The sequence below is a fragment of the Lissotriton vulgaris genome, chromosome 1_2 (assembly GCF_964263255.1).
Source record: "Lissotriton vulgaris chromosome 1_2, aLisVul1.2, whole genome shotgun sequence".
NCBI lineage: Eukaryota > Metazoa > Chordata > Amphibia > Caudata > Salamandridae > Lissotriton > Lissotriton vulgaris.
In genome coordinates this window covers 43358425-43383947 of record NC_141686.1, presented here as the reverse complement: position 1 = coordinate 43383947, position 25523 = coordinate 43358425, and the positions used below count along the sequence as shown (strand labels likewise).

Here is a 25523-nt window from a genome sequence, read left to right as displayed (position 1 = left end):
ATCCACAAGCACTCGAATAAATAAACAGAATTAACGTTTACAGTTTCGGGTGCGACTCGCTTTTGCAATGACCATCAACAAAGCACAAGGACAATCGCTGCAGGTGTGTGGACTAGATTTGGAAAATCCGTGCTTCTCACATGGACAACTGTATGTGGCCAGCTCACGCGTCTGAAAACCTTCTGATTTATTTGTGTACGCACCAGACGGAAAAACAAAAAATACTGTGTATCCACAAGCACTCGAATGAATAAACAGAAATAAAACAACACTTTAAAATATTTTCCATATTAAAATGAATACGTTTCAATAAAAATGACACAATGTAAATTGAATGTTATCATAACAAGTTTCGTTAAATTTCCTTTCTTCTGAATTCGCAACAACGCGGATATTCCCCCCCAAATTTTTAACAAGGGCAAGTCAGAGGGCATGCCCAAGACAAATACAGCAGCTCGCACAATACGGCACCGATGTGAACCATAGCAGGACATAATACATAAATATATAGTCAGAAACATGGATACATATACATATATAGACACTGTATAATTCACCATGAGCATCTCGAAACAGAGAGACTTCCAAGGATAACATCAGCGGAGGGACTTCAGCCCCTGCTCGGCAAAGAGCAGAGGGAAGACCACGTACATAAGGGTTTCCCAACTCCAGAGATTGAAGTAGCACACAATACCACAAAGAGTAGAATGCAGCCAAAGCTGTGGTGCAAGATGGACCAGCAAGCATCAAGTTCCTGTGAACATACCGAGTGTGTACCCACATACCGTGCCAGAATAGAAAGCGGATAGAAACTGTTCCGGAAGTAGAACCGGAAAACATGCTCACAAGAGCTGATGGCTGAGACAGCTAACATCGACAACAGAGGACGAAAAACCCAGCGAAACGCATGAGAGACAGCTGAATGCAAAAAAAGGTACACACGCCGTCATAGCTTAAACTCAACAATACTCTAGAGAAGTCTGCATCCTCAGAGGGAGGGGAGAACTACAGACCAACCAGAAAAGACAAGCATGTAAGCACCAAGAGAGAGCTACACCACCACGAAAGCTCCAAAAAGAACTATGTGACCCGTGTGGGTCGTACTAGAGGAGTAGGGAGAGTGTGAAGAAGTGAAAAATTAACTACTGGAAAATTTCCCAGAGGGAAATAAGAGACCAATCCTAAGAGGACCTTACAGGATCCTCAAGAAGGACCTACACCATCCAGGAAGAACCGTTCCTGGAACATTATACACACACCACCCAGGAAGAACACTTCCCCTGGTAAGGCCAAATGGCTATACAATAACCAACGAATACCCCACATAGGGTATGTCACATCCTATATAAAAGCAAGGGAACACCTCTTGAGACTAGCTCTTAGGCAGAGGAGACGATATTAAGGGCAGAAACAGGTGTATAGCTGTACTGTCCGTCTGGGAAATAGCGTGAACCCAGAGACGAAAACCAGAGAAAGGCAGTAGCAACCAATGCAAACAAGATCGCAACATTGGCCTTAAAACAATGTCAACTTAGTAAAGCTAGACATGAGACACTAGACCAGTGAGTCTGCATGACTTTCAAACGCTCCTGAGCATTTTCACAGAAACTGCCATCACGCAGCCAAGCATGGCGAGGCAGAGCAACTGACCTGGCTATAGCCCAACCCACAAAGTCAGTGGTGTCCATGGCTGATCGAATAGAAAATGTTGCCAGCTCACGACCATCTTGGCATACCAGAGTCAGGCAGCCCGAGTGCCTTCCGGAAGATAGGGAAGGAGAGCAAAAGTAGCCCATGCAAATACGTAGGACGTGTTCAAGGACAAAAGGCCCGAGCTCGCGGACGCAAACAGTTGTCTACCACTTGTCTCCAACCTGCGAGACTCCCCAGTAGGTGGGCGTAGCGGAGGACAGGACGATGGCAACAAAGCTGATGCTGCCTGGAGAACAAGCCTTTGATTCTTAGGGTGTAAGGACAGACAAACAGGGTCATCTGGAGCCGGGCGATGACAGTGTGCGATAGCACGTTCCACAGGGTTCCTCCGAGGAGGGCCTCGCCTAGGTCCCCAGAAGTATGTCGTATAAAGACTGCAAAACGGCAGCAAAGGCTCAATATCAGTGTTTCCCTGGTGGAGCATATCCAATAAGGGATCGGAAACCTAGCGAGACTGAGGGAGGCTGGAAGGGTAAAGTGTGAGCAACTTTTTGAACAACTCACGCAAACGCTGCACTAACCTCTGTGGTCATTCTAGGTGGCGACAGCAGTTCATAATTAGGGAGTGATTGCAGGCTAGCACATCCAACAAAAGCCAAAGACTCTGTAGCCAGCGGAAACCCAAGGAACTGCAGATGCTCCACCTCACCATGTTACCGAGGAACCCGTAGGCAGCACTGGGGGAGGGGGGGGGGGGGGAAGAGAATCCCCAGGGGTCTCTTACCATTAGCAAAGGAGGAGGAAAGACAGTCTCCGACGTCGAGACAGCATCGTATCGACAACGCCGAAGAGGACTCTGATGACCTGCGTCGACCTAACATCCACCGCAATGGAAGAATGCGGTGTGGGACGGCGTCGGCTCGGGGACATGTCCTCCTTGTGTTTGCTTTGTTTGCCTTATGGTGGGAGGGTCTGCCCAGACGTGGGTCCCTTACTCACTTTGCTACTGAATTCAATCTTGCCTGGCTGATAAGGGCTGTTAGCTCGAAACTGGTCCCAGGATGATTGTTTCCAATCCAGGGAAGACATGGCTTAGCAGTTCGGGCTGGACTGTTACCATGAGTCACAGGGTCAAGACTGATTTGCATATAACGGTGTCTAAACTGGGGTAGCGTAGTGAGCTAAAGAACGATGATGGATTCAACCCAGATCTGTCACTGGGGGCGAGTGTCTGAAAAGTTTTGCGCTCTGTCCATCAGGCCGCATCAGGCATCCTCACAGGGAGCCCCACAGGGCTGTGCCCGGACACTGTAGGTGGACTGCGGCCCGACATGTGAATGGGAAGACCCACCGGGCTGACTCACGACGTTGCACCGACTCCGAAACCAGTCAGGGCACTTGACTGTCACCGAGGGCGAACCCGCCAGGGAGCTCCCAACCTAAGTCCCTACCACATCTGTGGAGCTTAAAGGCGCGAAAGGGAGAGGGGTCGACCAAAAGCTGGTCTGCAAAGCCTCGTAATTGGCTTCCATCTGGGTCCTATTTGCCCCAACGCCTGGAAAGTGAGGGTAGGCGGGATTCGACTGTTGCGGGGCTGTGTCCGGGGAAGACCAGAAGCAGCGGTCACCGACATCACGACCACTTGGGGCCAACAGCCGCCGTAACTTCTTCTTGCGCTTACCTGAGGAAGGTGAGCGATGTCCCGGGGAATGACTCCGAGACCTGCCCCGGACAGGAGCCCCAGCTCGAGATGGTGACCACTGATGTTTAGACTCCGAATGGGACATCCGGGCAGACAATTTCATCCTACATTCACGCAGTAACTTCAGCTTCAGACAGGCTTCACACTCCCTAGAGCCGTGGTGCTCACTCAAGCACCACATACAGATTGCGTACAGATCTGTCACTGACATCTGCCACGTACAGTTCTCACACGATTTGAAGCCTGAAGGCATTGCTCACTCTTCCCAGACGCAGAAGACGTCAGTAAGGCCCAAAAAATAGGGCCAGAGGAACCACTACTCCTGGTTCTGCGACAAAGGCGCAGAAAAGAAGAAAAAGGACGTCAGCGTGCCAGGATGGACTTTTATGTCTCCACTGACGTCATATCCTTGAACGACGTCAGGGCAGAGCCATGCGACGCAGTCCCCTGGTGCGCAGAGGTACTGCTGAAAAATCTCTGGATCCAGACTGGCACCTGGGCATATTCTAAGTTAAGGAATCTGCGGCTAGATGTCTATCAGATAACAGTTAACACTGGACTATTGATCCAACTAATGGATAAAGTAAGTCATTAATAAGTTGAATGAGGTCTTCCTTCCTTTGAACAGTCTCATGGGGTCTTTACTCTGTGCTTTTCATTGTCCGCTTTATATAGCACTTCCTACCATAGTCTTCTACCAAACTCTTAGCACTGAAACTAGCAGATGTTGCTATTACCCAATTTAATTGCACTCATTTATTTTATCAGCATTAGAAAGATTAAAATGCCCACAAAGCGGGACTGATTTCAGACATGTGGCCTGAAAGTCAAATCAGACGAGCACATTGAGAATGTAAATTGCAGATACGTTTGCCAAATACTTCCAACTGGTGGAGTCTGAACCTGGCCAGTAAGCTCGATTATAAAAACTGTGTTTAATGGCCATGAGAGATTTGCAAAAAAAACGTACAGTGTATGAAACCAGTATGGAAATTATACATACCTTGAAAATTTGTGTCTCAATGTATCCTTACATTGCATTTTTTTACCTTAACAGGATCAGTAATTGGCAAAGGGTTGTACTATTTACAGGAGGTTTAAAGCAGAAGCTGGAACACAAATCATTATTCGACTTGTTCTCAGAGGGAAATAAAACGAAATGGTATACGTTGGGCCATTGATCTCACTATGCAAGCTCTTTATAGTGATTGTAATATTTTTAAATTTAGAGTTGTAACAAATTGCATCAGAGGAAAAATAAAAAATAGAACATTACAGCCGACTGAAATCTTAAACAGAATACAGTTGTACAACATGCAAAACAAATTGGTGATGTAACATTTCTATTTCATTACCGTTCAAAAAGGCGGGCTACTATGTGCAGTGCCCACTTCTTACACTTCCAACAGACCAGCTCCGGCTTGTCATCTTCATCCACCTGTAATGTTTCCTATAAAAATAAGCAGAATAAGAAAAATCTGCAAAATGTGATGCTTGTGCGATGTCATAATTATGATGCAAGGGCACTACATCGTTGTTCTGTGTACGTACTGCTATGAAATAGTTTGGCAATCCCAGTTATATTATAATAATTTAATAATAATAATTTTTTTGCATAGAACTTCATACCGCAGGTTTGACTTCCCTGGGCACTGTACATAATGTGTCACTATTACTCAATTTACCAGTCTCAAAAGAATGAAAGGTTGTATGTTTCTCTGACACAGCAGTGGCTACTTGCGAGATTTCAACTCACTGAGCAATCGTGCCAGTTAATTCTCCTCAACTTGCAACTAATTCAGAATAAATATACATCAGATTTGTTCAGAAGAAATCATAAGTACAACTATTACACTGGCAGACCATGTGTTTAGAGTGTGGCAGCCTCTATTAAATATTCGTAGACCTGAGGTCAACCTTTGAATTGGTCCCAAGGGAAAAGCTATGGGCAGTCCTCCACGAGATGGGGATTCCAGCATACCTATCTCAACTTATGAAGCGACTCCAGGAGGATAATTTTGCCCAAATTAGGTTTGGCAAGGAGGGAAAGTTACCAGCTCCCATTCCGATCAAACGCGGTGTCTGACAGGGCTGCGTGCTTGCCCCTACCCTATTTAGCCTTTACAAAATGGCTTAATAAACTTCCTACTCTTAGAGAAAGATCTTGATGCCCCCAAGCTGGCATCGATGTTTGCTAATGATACTTTATTAGTATCTAAATCCCCCATGGGGATCCAGAGGGTACTTAATAGATTTGAAGTATTCTGTAGTGATAGAGCGAGATGTTGTTTAAAACTCGCAAAGTTAAAATTCCATAATGTAACTGTATTAATAGCATGTGTTGAATAATTAACCAACCTAGATTAAAATTGCACATACTACACGCGGGACTAATGTGCTTTCATGTTGCACTTGCAAGTTTGTGAAAAATAATAAACTAACCTTGTCTATCGTTAATGTCAGTATTAAATGCGGCTGTTTAATTAATAGCAAGTGCTATATTTCTGTGCATATGTTTTGTCGTGTCTTTTCTGTGGCAAAAGCTCGTGGAGAATCCTGGTGGCCTAAAAGAAGGTTTTTATATACGTTGCTTATATGTGCTTTGCTAGGTAACATAATTAACTGGGTTAATATTTAGCAAAGGGAAGGGAAACAGAATGGGTTTCAATTCTTTAATTAATTACTGTCTTGTGTTTGTTTAAATATTAGCTCGAGTGGGCCTAAGGAAAATGGTTGACTGGCAGTGCTGGAAAATGCAAAACTTGACCAGAGTGAAGCCTTCACTTCTATGCAGAAAATGAGTTTTCTTTCAAAACAACGGAATAATAAACGGAACTGTTTTGGTTGAGTTATACGTGTTCTTGGAGAAGAGCACCAAGGACAAAAAGCCTGAATCGCCTGCCAAGATTAGGAAGTGAAAAGTTTTGTGTTCGGTGAAATGTTTCTTTTCCGAGGAAGCTAGAAGGAAGGAATCTAAGAACAATAAGGGCTTATGATGTGCCCCGGACTTGGTCAGAAAAGTTTGACGTGAGAATGGTCTGACATCTGTCAACCAATGGGAACGCTGATGGCAGGGAAAAGAGTACTTTTTGAGAAAATTAGCTAGTAAGAAATGTATAAAAACTGGCCCTACAGACAGGAGGGGGCTCTCTTGCTTCTCGATTCCTGAATGACGTGCTGACGGACTCTTGGCGCACATATGGATAGCAGACTTTATCATTTTATTAGGTGAAGAGAGTTTTAGACAGGGAAATAGTATTTAGGGAATGGAAACTGTATTTTGCTTTAATTCATGCTAATGATTTTCTTTGAAATGTCAGACTAATGAGCCATCCTTGAATGATGCTTTCAATTTGCTAATAAAAAAATGATTTCAGAATAAAAATGCTCTTTCTTTGAATATAATAAAGTTAATAAAAATTAGATTTTTGAAATGACAAGCTGGTCTTGTTTATTCATGGTCCAGTTATCATTATTAGATCCATTCGTCTATGTGACTTAATTAATGTTATATGATTTAAAACCATGGTTAAATACATTGAAATGCAGTTGTATATAATTTTGTAAATAGTTTTTGAACGGAGTGTTTTAATTAGGTCACACATGATTCAGTCGCTGAAAATTGTCTCCTTAGTTTATGGGCCTAGGTAGTGATTTGTGATTAATGGTGAGTATTGTGGAGATGAGTAGCGTTTGTGAGACAGTTTTTCATTAGGAGCGCTGGATCAATTATCTGGTAGCAAAGTTACGGTTACTATGGTAACTGACATGCTACATGTAGATACATAGGATACATGTCTAAAACATGTTAAGTTTGTCCAGTTGTTATATGTAGTCGAAAGGTCTTTTCCAGTAGTGAGAAAATTCATAGTGTGCCGGCAAGAGTAGTGTGACAAGTGAGGTTACACAGTGCATTTGTTCTGATTCAAAATAGTGGTATTGACATATATCACTAGTGTTGTGGACGTATAGCACAAGTTTAGGGACCTTAGGTATGATAGGTTGAATGTATAGTGAGGATTGTTTATGAAATCGTAGCTTTCGAGTATAGGGACAACTGTCCTGTTTTAAAACTTATTGCGAAAAGAGTAGTAGAATTTTTCCAAGCTTGAGTGAAGGGTAAGGAAGCGCCGTCTATTCTTACTGGCAAGTGAGGATTTTTATTGGCGGGTGAAAGACCTACCATAAATTTCACGTATGAATGGTTAGGGTTACTTTCCGTATGAATGCGTATGCTAGACAAATATTTTGTGAAAATAGCGTTGTCTATTTCACGTGGAAGGATATTTGAATGATTGTAAAAACTATCTCTTTATTTTAGTGAAACAGACAAATGGTTTGTTTTTCCGTAAAGTTACTAACTGAATTTCATTAAAAATATTTTGTAAATGTGGGGTTAGTTCAAGGAGTGAATCGGAGACAGTGAAGCTGCAGCGGCAGTATACGTCACCAGGTTCGCGCTGTGATTGGCTAGCATACGTCACAGTATTCGCGCACTAATTGGCTCATGTGACTTTGCAGGCTTGTACCTGATTGGCTCATTCTGAAATACGGCAATTCTATTGGTTAAACAGAATAGTGACGTGGCTTAACCGGATTGGCTTGTTAGTGAGTTTCGCGCACGGATTGGCTAGAGTAGCGGAACCACAAGAAAAATATTTACAATCTTTTGGAACTAAGCGGATTTGTTTTAAAACAGGAGTTATTACAACATGTATGATGAAAAGAAGCCTTCATGGTTTCAGAAATTAAAAAATATTTTCTAAAGTGACAAGAAAGTAGAAACGCGAGGTGGAAAATGACTTCATAAGTATAAAACACCTGCAGCCTATATGGAAGGTGAATTTGGTTATCATACTGTTCTTTGGATGGAGAATTGGATGGAATATACCAAAGATGATGGTGTATTGGCTTGGCCAGAAGATGGGTCATTTAATATGAAGGTGATGAAAAACTTGAGAGAAAAAATGATGTCTCTCCTACCGAAACCCAGACCTACACAATTTGAGGCTTTAGCTGAATGGGAAGAGGAGATGTTTGATTTAGAAAGGGGAACAGAGGTGTAACAAGAGGTACTAGAATGAATATTAACAGAGAAACTCATGAAGATAGAATGCGTCGTTGGAGACAGGCAGACATGTGTAATGATTTATACCCAGCAAGATTTAGTGAAGAATCTGGCCAAAAGAGTTCTGCAAAAAGAAATAATATTGGTGAAGATAGTGAATTAGAAGATCCAGTTTTAGAAGAAATTACATTACGAAATCAAAACCAACTGCCACCTTATCAACCAGTTTGTTCATGGTCTACCCCGTGAAATCCTCAAGGAACTTCTCCAAGTGCTCCTCTTAGAGAAATTTCTGGTGAAAATCCATTTATATTAAATCAGAATAATGCAAATTTCCTGAGAGAGTAGAAACAAGAACTAATTCTAGTATATCAGGAGAAAGTAGAAATTATCCTGAAACTCCAGTTCAGAGAAATGACATCCCAAGAAACGTAATAGTAACTGATAGATTTCTCTGAAGATACTAGAGATATTTCAGAATATCTTCGATCAAAAGAAGAATTAATACAGCAGTTAACTAAAGGCATGGAAGCAGTAACGGTACCAGTAACAATTGGACCCGTTGTTCCAGTTTTTGATCAAAAAGAAATTAGACATTCAGCTCTAACTGTCCCTTTAAATGCAGAAATTCATAAAAGGGTAGAAAAATTTTATTCAGATTTATCAGAAATTCACCAAGAGAAAAAGATGCCAGACTTAACTTTTAATCAAAGTTTTTCAAATGGTCAATCTCCAATTGTTGCAGAATCTGATTCTGGAACTCCAGAAAGAGAAAGAAATATGAATAGGTTCTCAGAATCTAAATTACTTGATGTCGCAAAGTTGAAAGCAGATTTGGAGGAATTCATTATTGGCACAATTGGTCCTGACAGTTTAAAGTTATATCAGGATGATGAATTGTTGTTGTCACGTTTTAGGCTAGTGAGGACTGGACTGCATCTCCCAGAATGCCTGCAGTCTAGTCTGTTGTTTGTGTTTGTTGTGCTTTGGGTCTATATCTTTTCTTCCTTTCCCTTTCGCCGGTGCTTGTCACTTGTGGAGCCTGACCAGTGTTTACTCGTACTAGTATCCAGTATTCATTTTCGCTGCCCCGTGTCACTTGCTATGGATGTTTAATTGTCGGAGCGGTGGAGTCCGAGAGAAGCCGTGCGGAAACCCGCTCCGCTGCACGGCGCTTTGTTTGCACTTTGACCCGGAGCCGCGCTGGTGATTCAGACGGAGCCGCTCTGGAGTTTCCTGAAACCGCGTAACAAACCCGAGACGGCGGCTGCTGTTTTATTCGGGTATGTGAACACGGAGCCTTTTTTGTCCTTGAATAGCTTTGGGAACGCTGAGGGCTCAGAACTAAATCGTAGAAGCGGCTGCTTCTGCTTTGTTTCCCGCTCGGAGCCCGTTCTTTGAGGTTATTTGAACTCAGTCTGAATCCTTGTAACAAGTAAACAGCAATTGTTGTAAGACTGTGCCTGTGGATTTAAGACATTAAATAACGTTCAGTGCACAGAGAAAATATTACAGGCTAAAGAAATACAGACTTCAGAAGAGAAGAGCACATTAGTCTTGGATGTGCATTGGGGACTAAGGATACTGCTTTCTCTCTGGAGCACAACTCCCTTTGGATTTGTTTTCATTTCTTTTTCTAATTCTGACTCATTATTTACATATCTTGGATTGGTGTGGCAGTTTAGAGCAGTGAGTATCTGTGTGTATCTTAGTACTCTTAGTCTATTAGATTGTATAGGGAGGGGGTGTGCATTTACATGTGTCTTCATGTGTATCCCTGCAGACCACTGCTGTAGCAAACGAAGGAAGAAGGAACAACTATCCTGTCCTCACCCGCTGTAGATGGTTTAAGGCTGCCCGCCTGTTTTATTTATTTTCTCCATTTTTTCCCCTTCCCTGGGAGGGGTTGTCCTAGAAGAGAGTTACATTTATGGCTCGTCTGGGGGACCGTTCCTAGGGAGGAAGGAAATAGGCTACGACATCGCTCCTGCTGCATCTGACTATCAAGGTTAGTCATCCTGCCTTACTTGTGACAGTTGTTCATTTGCAAGAGCATTCAATGGAAAACGAAAAATAAATATGATTTGTTAGAAGAAATAGCTGCTGAATTAGATATAGATTTGATGAGACAGAAAAATTTGCAGAAACCTTATAGAGTAGATTTCTCTGAAAAAGATATTGAAAATATGAACACCACAGGAAGGATAACTCATATAAAAGAATTGATAGTGTTTCTAAAAAGAATAGGTGAATTAAGCAAATGGAGAGTGAAATGGACAAAGAAAAGAGAGGAAGAAAAAAGAGAAAGAGGGGAAGTTGCAAATGAGTTTCCTATGAGAGAACTAGCTGGTGGAGGATATGTTCATGTTCCTTGGTCAAGACAGGACATTTTACTGTTCACAAATGATTTTCCCAAATTGAGAGAAAAACCTGTGGAATGGTATCGTCAGGTAGAGAGATTTGTTAAGGTCTCAAAAGTTCTTTGGATTGATCTTGATGGATTCTTTGACATCGTTGTTCCTTCATATCTTTGGACAGAATGTAAAATTTCTATAGATTGGCCAAAAGAAGAACCTGCCTGAGATAAAGTAACAGGTGCACCTTTACCTGATGTTACAAATTTGTATGATAAAGTAATTGTATGGCTGAAAAACAAGATCCCCCCAAAAGAAGTAGATTGGGGTAAAATTGACAGAACAAATCAAGAGCCAAAAGAGTCAGTATATTCCTTCTATGAAAGATTGCTGGTATTTAAACAATACAGTGGTTATGAGAAGCTGAGTGAGAAAGATATGAGCCATTTTATTTACAGATTTGTATATGGCTTAAGACCTGAAATTGGTGAAATTATCAGATCAGGAATAGTTGGTTGGCAATCACTTTCAGTTGATGACATCCAGAGAAAAGCAAAATACTGCAGTGATGAGATAGATGCTAAGCAGAAAAAGCAATGTGGGCACAGGTGAAAGTAGCTGAACAACAAATTGCGGCTTTAGAAAATAAAAATGTTCAACAGAATCAAGGGAAATTTAAGGGAAATTTTAATAAGCCAAAATTAATGGGTAATATTGAAGAGTTAAAGCAAAAACTCCCATGTTTTAATTGCGGCGAAATTGGACACTGGAAGCGCGAGTGTAAAAATCCGCCCAGAAATTTCAAAAATACATTATTAAATCCACAGATGCAGAATGAGGTAAATCAGCAGCAACAGCTACAGTTAAACGAGATAAATCAGCAGCAACAGCTACAGTTAGTGAATCAACAGAGTCAGATTCCACAACCGCCACTTCCTAATTGTGTTAATGTGCAAAGTTACAATTCTGAAACGGGATTCTGCGGAGGTGAACAGGTAAACAGATCACCAAGAGTGAATGTGTTGAATGTTTCTCAACAATATTGGTTGAAAGATAATGATGGAAGTGAGTCGGATGATTACTTATGACGGTGCCTGGGAGAGGAGGAAGAGTGTGTGCTTGGAGCCACTCTTGAGGTAGATCAGTCAGGTCCATTTATTAATGGTAAAGTGAATGATGTAGAAATCACTTTTCTTGTGGATACTGGTGCTACCCGTTCTACTGTTAGATCAGTGGAAATAGAAAACCTGCCTCTCTCTGGTGATACTATCCAAGTAGTTGGCGTAGCTAATCAACAAATTAAAACAGATTTGACAGATCCAGTTAAAGTTGAAATTGGAAAATTTAAGGACAAAAATAGATTTGTAGTCTGTGATAGCAGTCCTGTAAACTTGTTAGGGAGGGACATCCTTTGCAAGATGAATTGCAAAATATATTGCTCACCGGATGGTATTGAGCTTCAAACTCCAGATGAAGAAGATGGCCTTTATAAATTAACAATATTAATGGTTGAAGCAGAAGAAAGTAAATTATTTCCTGCTTTTGATAAAAATGATTTACCTGAAGAATTAGAAGAAAAAGCCAATATTAAAGTTTGGGATTTGACTGGTGATGAAATTGGTTTAATGAAACATGTAAACCCAGTGCAAATTACAGTAAAACAAGGAGCAGATTACCCGAATATTCCTCAGTATAAAATGAAAGCTGAAACAATTGAGGGATTAATTCCTGTAATTGAAAAATTTATAAAACAAAGTGTTTTAAAAGAAATTGAGAGCAGTCCATGTAATTCACCGATTATGGGAATCAAAAAGCCAAACGGAACTTACAGAATAGTTCAGGACCTGAGAAAGGTTAATCAAATAGTTGTTCCATGTTGCCCAGTTGTACCAAATCCAGCAGTAATTCTTTATCAGAATCCGCATGATGCAGAATGGTACACAGTTATAGATCTTTGTAATGCATTCTTTACTGTTCCACTGCATCCAGAGAGCCAACAAATTTTTGCGTTCAGATTCCAAGAGCGTATATTAGCATGGTGTTGTATCCCACAAGGGTATACAGAAAGCCCATCTACTTTTAATCAGTTGCTAAAGAAATCTCTGGAAAATTTGGATTTGCCTGGAAAATCGACATTAGTCCAGTACATTGATGTTCTTCTTGTTGCTGCAAAAACACGAGACAACTGTGTGACGGATACAATTGCTCTTTTAAATCATTTGGCAGATGAGGGACATAGAGTGTCTCCTGCAAAATTACAGTTTTGTAAACAGGAAGTAAAATATCTTGGTCACAGGATTGCAAAAGGAATTAGACAGGTAACAATAGAAAGAATAAAAATGATTCAAGCAATGCAAGCTCCAAAAACACAGAGACAGGTCAGAATGTTTCTTGGAATGGTAGGATATTGTCGTCAATGGATTAGTAGATTTTCGGTTATTGCAAAACCTTTACAGAGGCTGACAAAAGCAGACATAAAAGACCCAATTGTCCTAACAAAAACTGAATTAGCGGCTTTAGTGCAATTAAAAAAAAGTTTGTGTGAAGCACCAGCATTGGGTATGCCTGATTACGAATAGGAATTTGAGCTGTATTGCAGTGAAAGGAAAGGATGTGCATTATCAGTTTTGATTCAAAGACATGGAAAACTGAGAAAGCCAATTGCTTACTTCTCAGCAGTTCTTGACCCTGTTGCAAAAGCATTACCAGGTTGCTTAAAAGCAGTGGCTGCAACAAGCGTGAGTCTGGAACAAAGTGAAGGCATAATAATGTGGTTTCCTTTAAAAGTATATGATCCCCATTCAGTTGAGATTCTTCTTACCAGAAGTAAAACTCAGCACTTGACAAGCAACAGATTGACAAAATATGAAAAAGTTATTCTGGGATCAGATAATGTTACGATTGCAAGATGTGTGAATCTAAATCCATCCACATTGTTGCCTGGTGGTGTTGTGACAGAAATCAGAAATGAGAATGACATTGATCATGAATGTCTGGATGTTTTAGAATATTGCACCAAACCGAGGCAGGACATTGAATATGTTCCTTTGCCTGAGGTAGATTTTGTTTATTTCGTTTATGGATCATGCTTGAGATCAGATCAAGGTGTTCTGAGTGCAGCATATTCAGTCTGTACAGTTGCAGATGTGGTTGAAGCTTCTTGTCTCAAAGGAATTCGTTCAGCTCAAATAGCAGAATTGATTGCTTTGATTCGTGCATGTGAAAGAGCAAAAGGAAAGATAATTACCATAGTGACGGATAGTCAATATGGATATGGCGTAGTCCATGATTATGGCCAGCTTTGGTCTCAAAGAGGTTATTTTACTTCTGTGGGAACTCCAATCAGGAATGCAAAATTGATCAAAAGATTGATTGATGGCATTCAATTACCAGAGAAAATTGCTGTGGTAAAATGCACAGCTCATAAAAAGGGCAATGACTACATGACAAAGGGTAATGCATATGCTGATGAGGTAGCGAAATTTTGTGCGAAAAACAATATGTCAGTTAATCGGGATAAAGACAATGATCATGTTTTGAACTCACTCATGCTAATATCTGTAGTTGAGACATGGCAAGGAGTAAAAGATCTACAAGATGAGGCACATGATGAGGAGAAAGACACATGGCTAAAAGCAGGTTGTAGGCAGCGAGAAGAAGATGGAATTTGGGTTTACAAAGATGACAGACCAGTAATGCCAAACTGCATGATTGCTGACATGGCACGAATGTATCATGGTCCAGGTCATTTAGGCAGAGATTCAATGATTAGGTTATTTAGACAGACATGGTACAATCCAAAATTCAGGATCATTGCAGAATCTTTTTGCCAAAGATGCTTCATCTGTCAACAGATCAATCCGAACAGAAAAGCAGTTGTAAGCTTGGGATCCATAGGACGGGAGGGTGGTCCTTTTACCAGGTTACAGATGGATTGCATTGATATGCCTCCACACAACAGGTTAAGATATGTCCTGGTGATAATCTGTCTGTTTTCAAGATGGGTGGAAGCTTTCCCGACTCGTCACAATGATTCAGTTACTGTGGCAAAATTGCTTTTGAGAGAAATCATACCTAGGTATGGATTTCCAGTGACAATTGAAACTGATCGCGGCACACATTTTGAAAACAGCTTGTTACAGATGATTTGTGAAGCACTTAGTATAAAACAAAAGCTACATTGTGCTTACAGACCAGAAGCATCAGGTGTTGCTGAGCAAGTCAATGGTACTATCAGAAATAGGCTTGCTAAAATGTGCTTGGCTACAGGAATGAAGTGGACTGACACATTTCCACTTGTCTTAATGTCTTCGAGAAGTACTCCTGACAGAAAAACTGACATTCTCATGGGCAGAGTAATGAGAGAAGCATTTGTTCCAGTTGGAAGGGTACTTAGCATTAATGATAATGCAGTTATGGAGTACTGTAAAACTCTGTCTGACGTAGTGACTTCTGTGTTCCATCAGGTGGGAACTGAAGTGCTCACAAGAGAAAAGGAGCAGGCTCATGATCTTTTGCCAGGAGATTGGGTGAGGACAAAGGTTCATCGGAGGAGAAATTGTCTGGTACCCAGGTGGCAAAAAGCGAGACAAGTGATACTTGTTACTACAAATGCAGTTAAGTGTAAAGGTCTGAAAAGGTGGATTCATGCTAGCCATACTATTCGAGTGCCACCACCTGAGAATTCTGACGAAGAGGAAGATACAACAACTGATTTAGACTCTGAAGGAGAACCTGAGAATCCAGACCCTGAAGATCTACAAGAAAGTCGAGATCTGGAAAATGCAAATGTGAATCAGGCATCGAATGAAAAAGATCTAGAAATCGTGATACTAGACTCTGAAAATAATGAAGATTTACTAGACAAAGAAGCAGAAAAAGAGTCTGATCAAGAAGTGATTCAAGATCAGGAAAGTATTGAAAAACAGAATAGAAGCTCCGGAAGAAGGCTCGAAAATTCTGAAACTGGTGGATTGGAATTACTTCAAGAAGAAGAAGACGACGAATTACCAAGTACCAGCTATAAGGATTATGTTCCTAACGGAGTTAGGCTGCTGAGTAAAGAAGTACCTGAATCTAGAATTCAAGTCTCGGAAACAGAGAGTGAAACTGATGAAAGTGATGAAGAATCTAAAGTGGGAGAATTCAGAAAAAGAGCTTGGAGAAATTAATGTAATCAATCTGAGCCAAAGAAGAAACTATTCAGGAAAGGAGATAATTGGCCAAATGAAAATTAAGGCCTGAAACTCAAATTAGTGAATAAGTCAAATGAACAAATAAACGAGATTTCAAGTCAGAAAAGTACATTGGATAAGAAAAATCAAGCAGGAAAGAAAATAGAAGTGTTTAGCAGTAGGGGAAAAAGACCATTAAAGCCAAACCAGAAGTATAAGTCACCTGAATGGACCTATATTATTATCCCACCAGTAGTGGAAGTGAGCAGTAGTAGTCAGGAAGAAATAGATGACACAAGTGTTATCGATTGATTTTTTAGATTTTAGGTTAGAATTGTAATTGACATAAGGTCGAAGAAAATGTGTTAGGTGACAAGGTCGAAGAAATTGTGTTAGCTGGAAAAACACATTGTAAGACGTAAGGTCGAAGAAAAGCTGTTAGTGGATTACTTTTTAAAAAAAATTAAAAAGGGGGGTGTATATTTAAGTGTGATTTTTCAAGAATAATTTTAATTTTTGATTTTTGTTTTTTCTGAAAGGCTCTTGTCTCTAGTAAAAGATGCCTAATTCTAATAATAATTTGAGATGTTCAATCCTAAGAAGGTGTTGTAAAATGTCTTCTATTTGTGTGATTTTAATAATTTTGGTCTGGTTAATTTTAGCTGTCATTTTCCCTTTTGGAATTGACAAAGAAATATACAAAGCTAATATGACTAGTAAAGCTGAGACTAAACGAGCTGTTCATGATGTAGCAGGCAAGACTAATAGAGTCATTGACCACAAACCAGAGATCCACCAAGATAGATCTGTTGGTGATTTTTCTAGTAATACTTCTTCTAGACTCCTGACTGAATATGTCAAGGTGATGAATGTCAAAGATTGCTACGTTTGTGTGAAATTACCTGCTTCAGTTTCGGAAGGGGTGACGTATAATATACTTCCTCTTACCTATGGCATAACTTGTAGTGTAATAACAAGTTTGTTTTATGAAACAGGCCGGTTGGAATATTATTCTGACTTTGATGAAATTTTCGCAAATCTAAAAGTTGTAAATAGCTTAAACAAAGTGAGACCTGCGAAACAGATGAGGGAATTTTTCTTAGTGACTGGTGAACTTAATTATGAGTATGCGTTCAAAAATAATCTAACATGTAAGCTGAGAACTGAGGAAAAGACTTTGCTAAATATGGTGGAAGAGAGAAGAGCAATCTATAAGAGAAACATGATGACAAAACATACTAAATCTAAGTTTTGGCAAAAAGGAGGATGAGAAACTTAATGAAAGAAATAAAAATGTTGCTATTAATATAGGTAAACCTGATAGAGGAAAGCTTTGCATTAGGAGAGATAACATGTTATATGATAATTATTTTGTTGGGGCAAGTCAATGTGAAGATACCTATCGTATTATAGGGGGTTGGGGATTTAAAGGGGGCAAAGATCCGATCTTTCCTGGAATTTATTTCATTTGTGGGAATAAAGCCTATTACAGTCTTCCTGATCATTGGTATGGGACTTGTTTTGTTGGTTTAGTTTTCCCAAAGATATTCCATGTAGATAGAAATTCTAAGGGTTCATTTGAAATAGGTGATCACCTGAGCAGATTTAAAAGAGAAAGTTTTTCAAAAGTTATTGGAGATATATTTGGCGCAATAATACCTATGGTGGGAATTACCCTGAATGCAAATAAAATCAGAAAAGTATCTACAATTGTTGACAGATTGTCAACAGACACAGCAAGTGGATTACAATTGGTTGATACTGAACTTGTTGCCATGAGATCCATGGTAATGCAGAACCGTCTTGCTTTAGACATTCTGCTAGCAAAAGAAGGAGGAGTCTGTGGGACATTGCATGTCCAACATTGCTGTACGTATATCCCAGATAAAAATAGAGATATAGAAATGTATAGAAAGAATTTAACAGAAATACATTCTGAAATTGAACCTGTTCAAGATTAAAGTTTTACAGAGCGCTTGGCTAAAAGATTCACGGCAATTAAACATTGGTTCCAAGAGATTGGTAGCTCAATCACTGGAAAAATACTTTATCCTGTAATAGTAATAGCTATAGTAATACTTTTGTTGAAGATTAGTTGCATGTTACACAAGAGAAAGAAATTTGTAAGAGAAAAGAAAAGAATTTATAAGCTCAGAAAGGAACAGGAGAAGGAAATAGAACTAGAAGAGCTTCGTAGAGCTCATTATGAGAGTAGTAGACAAATTGCTGAAACTAAGCTTTAGAAAAACTAACACAGAGAATGTTCAAAACATGATCAATATAGATAACATTTTTACTGAACATTTTTGGGTGTGGTTTGGTGATTATGAAATCACCAGATGAGGGAGTTGATGGAGCGAGATGTTGTTTAAAACTCGTAAAGTTAAACTTCCATAATGTAACCGTATTAATAGCATGTGTTTAATAATTAACCAACCTAGATTAAAATTGCACATACTACACGCGGGACTAATGTGCTTTCATGTTGCACTTGCAAGTTTGTGAAAAATAATAAACTAACCTTGTCTATCGTTATTGTCAGCATTAAATGCGGCTGTTTAATTAATAGCATGTGCTATATTTCTGTGCATATGTTTTGTTTTGTCTTTTCTGTGGCAAAAGCTCGTGGAGAATCCTGGTGGCCTAAAAGAAGAAGGTTTTTATATACGCTGCTTATATGTGCTCTGCTAGGTAACATAATTAACTGGGTTAATATTTAGCAAAGGGGAGGTAAACAGAATGGGTTTCAATTCTTTAATTAATTACTGTCTTGTGTTTGTTTAAATATTAGCTCGAGTGGGCCTAAAGAAAATGGTTGACTGGCAGTGCTGGAAAATGCAAAACTTGACCAGAGTGAAGCCTTCACTCCTATGCAGAAAAAGAGTTTTCTTTCCAAACAATGGAATAATAAACGGAACTGTTTTGGTTGAGTTATACATGTTCTTGGAGAAGAGCACCAAGGACAAAAAGCCTGAATCGCCTGCCAAGATTAGGAAGTGAAAAGTTTTGTGTTCGGTGAAATGTTTCTTTTCCGAGGAAGCTAGAAGGATGGAATCTAAGAACCATAAGGGCTTATGATGTGCCCCGGACTTGGTCAGAAAAGTTTGATGTGAGAATGGTCTGACATCTGTCAACCAATGGGAACGCTGATGGCAGGGAAAAGTGTACTTTTTGAGAAGATTAGCTAGTAAGAAAGGTATAAAAACTGGCCCTACAGACAGGAGGGGGCTCTCTTGCTTCCCGATTCCTGAATGACGTGCTGACGGACTCTTGGCGCACGTAAATTAGATTTTTGAAATGACAAGCTGGTCTTGTTTATTCATGGTCTAGTTATCATTATTAGATCCATTCGTCTATGTGACTTAATTAATGTTATATGATTTAAAACCATGGTTAAATACATGGAAATGCAGTAGTATATAATTTTGTAAATAGTTTTTGAACGGAGTGTTTTAATTAGGTCACACATGATTCAGTCGCTCAAAAAATGTCTCCTTAGTTTATGGGCCTAGGTAGTGATTTGTGATTGATGGTGAGTATTGTGGAGATGAGTAGCGTTTGTGAGACAGTTTTTCATTAGGAGCGCTGGATCAGTAGTAAAAGAGGATTAGAAATTAACCTACAGAAAACCAAATTCATGGCGTTTAACAGCACTAAAAGTACCCGAGCAAACCCATCATTGAATGGTAAACCCCTCGAGAGAGTTCTCTTTCGATTATCTTGGCATTACAATCACAGAGACTATGGATTGGGGGGTACAAATCAAAAAATCATCTCTGAAGTTTGTCAGGCGGTAATATAAAGGTTTTCTGTAGGTCCAGCCATAAACCAGTGAGCTCTGGCATTGAAATTTATACGGTCAAAGCACGGGGAGGGGCGTTATAAGGTACAGAATTATGGGGCCACTGTAGTTCTGAGAGCCTAACCCAGACAGAGAACAACTTCCTCAGACAGCTGCTAAATCTCCAACGGAGCACCCCGCTCCGATTAGATCTGGACCTAAGGGCAATCGCTGATGAAACCAACCTTAGACCTCTACTATATTGGCGGCGCTTGTGGGTCACCCCAGAACTTGTAGCTTACAGGGAGGAACTAAAAGAAGTGATGAACCTGTGGGGGGCAGCCAAACTGCTGTGGCTTGGGAATATTAAACATATGCTAGCTAGTCTAGGGCAGGGGGAACTCTGGGGTGACCCGGAGCTCGCTTGCACCTCACTCTCTAGGAAATTGTTAAAGGTCCATTATGGGGAGTTCAGACTAGCACAGCTTCATAGTAACCCCCGAATAGGCAAGTTAACCTCAGCCTTTCTATAAATTAAAGATAGATACAGCCTTGAGCTGGCCCTGGATGATATCAAGCCGGCAGCTGCTAGAAAACTTTTTCTTCAATTTAGACACGGGTCTTGCCTCTCCGCTCTTCCACACACAAATGGGGGGGGGTCCGCAAGTTTTAAAGTGCCTGGCTTGCGATTGCCCTGTAGAGTCAGTCCTCCATGTGTTTTTTAGCTGCCCTGGTTATCAAAAGGCAAGAAAACGATGGCTGGTGCAGATCTGTAGAAACCTAGGAACTAGGCGCTGCTCTGAGGCTTTCAGGATACTGAAACACGACTGTAGTATCCCGATAGTATAGTCAGTAGCAGGCTTCCTATTTTCTATGTGCTGTACCCGCTGTGTACTCTTAAAACTATCCTAAAGAGTTCAGACCATGGCTCTGAAAGAACGAAACAGGGCATCTTTGAGGACCCCTTTATACTACTAACTATCCGGAAAAAGTATTCACCTATGGACACCTTTCGTTATTTTACATCTAGGTCTTATTGTCCAATGACTTGCTGTACTTGACCTATGTATGTAGTATCTGTACTTATGCTTCAGGAAAAACTGTTCCCTGCCTCGAGTAGTCTACTGCTATAATAGATTTGATAATTCCCTGGTGAAGAAGCCTGTACTGTGGGGACCCCAGAGCTAGGTAATGCCAACTATCCCAAAAACTAAAGAAACACCAGAGGCACAAACAATCTTCTGCTAAAACCTCGAAGATTGCGGAAGGAAAAAACTTATAAACGCTCTTTCTCAGGAATGGCACCCAGGATCTGGAACTCACTCCCTCCTGAAACTAGGCTCATCTCCTCCACTACACCAAATACACCTGACCTATGAGCATAGATCTAGAAAGACTCTACACCGACCTGTATTATTATGTTCGATCTCTATGACTATGTATTTCACCTGTATTATTGATGCTACTGACTATCTATGCACACTTTTAACTGTTATATTTATATTATTGATTTGCTGTACTAATTTGCTCCCTCACGTACCTACCCTTCCCACTTATTATGTTTAAATTCACTCTCTTGTTGGTATTCCCGGCTTTGTAAAGCACTCTGATATCTGCAAAGATCTTGTTCGCGCTATATAAAACTTTCAAAATAAATAAAATAAATAAATAAATAAATGTCTTGTAGGTAGTATTTGCGATCATGGTTTTAGGTTAAATAGTGTTTATCTAAATTATTTATTTATTCTGCACTATGCACTTTTAAATGTGAAGTACTGTCTCCTGTTTCGAACAATCCACCGCTATATTATCGACCAAAATAAAGTTTTTATTGATTGATTGATAAGTACAATTCTAATGAAGATCTCGCAAATCAAATTAAATAATTACATGCAGACAGTGGACTAGCCAAACTGTTAGGAGGCAAAGTGCTGTGAAGCTTCTCCATCGGTCAGATGCCCAGAGTCTGAGAGCAGCTGTACACCAGAGAGAACCAGGCACTGAGTCCCAAAAGAGATCTGATCTTTGAGTTTAGGACCTTAATTTGTGCTGCCAAATTACCTCCAGCACATTCCTGAAGGCCAGTAAGAAAGTTGTAATATTGCCAATCCCATAAAGAAGCTATTAGCTAATGATTAAGTACAAGGCAACACAATTAAATTGAATTCAAATACAGCACAAGCAGCAACAAATTACAGCATTCTATACAATCATGGCAAGCACGCTATGTGGTACGTAACTCCCTTTAGTAGAAAATAAGGGTGATATGCAAAAGTGTTGACAGTTTACCCCACTTTTAGTTTAAGAAAAAAGGAAAATATTGGCTGTGCAAGAGCATCTATTTCTCCTCCTCCTAATCCTTAGAAGGGTGAAGTGGAGCAAAGAAGGTTGGCAGAGTGAAGCTCTGGCCGATGTGGAAAAGAGTCATACCTTTGGGAGGAAAGAGGCACAGTGCAGAGCACCACCCTGTCTGACATGAAGTTGGTGTATGGAGAGTGCACAAAGAGTGCCTTAAGCTCACTAACCCCCCTGGCCGATGTAATGGCCACTAAGAAGACAGCTTTATTGGTCAAGAGACATATAAAACAACTGTACCATAGCCATACAAGAATAGAAATGCAACATTTTGGGGTGCATTTGGTATATTTTATAATACATGGAAGTGTAAGCTTGCCACCTGATTAAATCCATAGGAAAGAAACTGATGCCAGAACAGCTGACATGTTAATTCTTTCGGACAATTTCAGTAAGCGGACTATGGATCATTCTGAAGTCTAAAGTGAGCAGTGCATTGACTGGATGGCAGAACTGTACATTGTCACACATTTTCTGAATGATCCTTTAAGTAGGAAAACATTTAGAAAGTTTCAATTAAGGCCTCGAGCACTGAGTGAAGATGTATTGCTGTCTAATGTAGGTGTAAATATGTACTGGTGTCTATTATTTTAATCATGTTTCCATACTGATTGAACCAAGAATGCTGGTTTATGTACACTAAATTCCTTTCAGGACTGTAAATTTAAGGTGACAATGTTTTGCATCAGTTTATAGATCCAATTGCTTCTTACACCTATGACACTGAAATAACGTCCTTCCCCAGCCCCTAAATCCCCTAGGGCTCATACTAAATGGTTTCTTCCACAAAAGACATTCATTGTTCATTTATGTGAGTTTGTTATCTTTTTTATTTGTTTCTGTGATCTATCAAATGAAGCCTTTTATGCAGGCTCAAATCGTCCCTTGATCTCTCACAAACACATAATAAGTCACTATTACAAAAAAGGATCTCACTCAAGGAGAGAAATATGCAGAAAGCTGCACAACTAAGCAACTGACAATCCTATATAAAGCTGCAAGTTTAAGGCTAATGACGTAACAGCAAACAAGGGCGAGTAATTGTAAGACAGTGTCTGTTTTTGACATGGTCTTGCCGGACTTTGAAGAGGAAACGCCGTGAGGGCAAAGGATCCTGTGGCTCCTGCCATAACCTGCCTTAACTCCTACCTGTCATCAACCGTAAAAGCTCCCCCGAGCGCCATGAGGGAAACGGCTGGGCTCAACTATAACTCCCAGCTGCCCCTGCTACCGGCGTGGGAATGAGCTCATCGTCGCGCCCGGAGGCGCCTTAAGGGGAGGGAGCGCCGAAGCTCCTGGAGGCCTTGCCGGACTTTGAAGAGGAAACGCCGTGAGGGCAACGGCTCCTGTGGCTCCTGCCATAACCTGCCTTAAACCCTACCTGTCATCAACAGTAAAAGCTCCCCCCGAGCGCCGTGAGGGAAACGGCTGGGCTCAACTACAACTCCCAGCTGCCCCTGCTACCGGCACGGGAGTGAGCTCATCGGCGCGCCCGGAGGCGCCTTAAGGGGAGGGGACGCCTCCCGCATCGGGGACGCGCGCGGGAGAAGCCCGGGACAAGGGCGGGGCAGTCTGTGGCAGTCCGGGGCAGGATGAGGCTGGGCCGCTCCCCTTGTCGGTTGCTAAATCGATCTGCTAGTAAGCAAAGTGAGACTTTTATCCCTTATTATTGGATTGTATTTCAATGTTGGTATTTTTACGCTCCTGGCCTCCCTGTGCTGATCAAGTCATTACCTCTTTGTGACCAGCAGCTTGTACTCCTCATATTTAGAGCTCCTGGGATTAACTATCAGCATTCATAATGTCAAAACAGTCATCTACCCTGGATAATTATCTTGTAAAAGTAGTAAATAAAATTAATAGTGAACGGAGAAAATCGTTGGGTCGGGGGAGTTCACCCGCCTTACTCCTTACATCACCTATTGCTAATATCGCACTGTCTCCGGACGCTAACTGCGACCCTGAAGTTCTATTGATGGAAGAACCAGTAAAGTCAGTACCTGTTCATGACCCACCGGATGTACCTTATGATACCCCAGCACGGCGTACCCCGGTCAAGAGAGCAGTGAGGGAGTGTAGGAACGTGCAACTTAAGCGTGGGGGGAACCATAACAAGAAAAGAGCTGAAATTACGCCAAAGAGTACAGTCCGTAACATGGAGACCCTGACCGAGAACTGTGCTGTTAATTTGAACACTGAGCAATTTGATTTATTAGTCAGTATCATTGAGGATAAGTTTGAAACTATTGTTAAACCCTTAGTGGATAAACTAGACCTAATCTCAGCTGAAGTGTCTAGGCTAGGTAGCCTCTTGGATGCTCATATTGGTAAGGTTGAAAGCTCCAGGCCCAAAGAGAGGGGTGTATCAGTCAGCACCGAAACCGCATGATGGAAGGTTGGGTCCAAATATTGCAGTTATACCTGACCCCCCGCGACTGGTTAGTTAGAAAGAACAGATAATAGCGGTACACGAAAGTACGAAGGGAGTGATAGCACCAAAGAAGAGCCGTTTTATCAACCTCCCACCTGATTGTGCACCCTATGTAGTTGTTCTTTCTAATGTACCACCTTTGGATCCTAACTTGAGCCAACCACATCCGGAATCACACGATTCACTTAAAAATAAAACAGTCTCATGGCTGCACAGGCAATGCGGGTTCCCAACCAACTACTCCGATCAGATATTAACAACCAGAGGAGTAAATTGGATTGGTAACTCAAGAAAAACCTGCAGGGGCGATTGTGTTATTGTTAATTTTAAACACCCCCAACTTGTCGCAACTGTTTTGCTTAGAGCAGCCTCTCTAACCTCAGATGAGAATAGTGTGCGTGTACACCATTTGGGCTATTTTTATAATCACCTTATTAAGGCTCCCCAGGTTATCAATAGAGGTAGACCCTTTATTCCCAACCATCGTCCAACTTTTGAGGTTTCAACACAGAATAGGTATCAAGCCCTGAGTTCTTTGGGCTCGAATGATTGACATCTAAAGGTCAGTAGGCCGCACCTAAGTTTAACTCTGAATACCCAAGCTAATCAACTGAATGGGACTAGCATAGACCCAGAGCAAGCCATGAATGGTGTCCCCATAGCGATCATTGATAATAGGCTTGAACCGGTTTCTGTTGTTGAGAGGGTGGTAAAAGAGCAGAAATCTACATGTACTGAGAATATAAATGTTGGTTTAGGTGAGGTTGAGCCCTGTGTGGATGTGGTTACCTTTACTATTGTACAAGATCAACCTAAAAGCTGCACCAAAGGGGGAACATCTATTGTTAGCTGGAACATAGCTGGCTGGGCATCCAAAGGGAGAAATTTGGGGTGGAAGGACCTGATTAGGTCATATGATATTTTATGTTTCCAGGAAACATGGTGCCCCACAAAACCTAGCCTTGATGGTTTTGTCTGTTATAGTTTAGAAGCCTCAGAGTCTAG

General features: G+C 40.8%; 1 protein-coding gene across 2 annotated transcripts in view; it reads right to left on the bottom strand.

Annotated features, from left to right (window-relative positions):
- Positions 1-25523, bottom strand: part of IPO8 (importin 8) — a 672931-nt gene that overhangs the window by 477388 nt on the left and 170020 nt on the right. For both annotated transcript variants that reach the window (XM_086952791.1, XM_086952792.1), the window contains one exon: positions 4711-4805. In XM_086952791.1, the coding sequence (XP_086808917.1) occupies positions 4711-4805 (95 nt within the window). The remainder of the gene's footprint in view (positions 1-4710; positions 4806-25523) is intronic.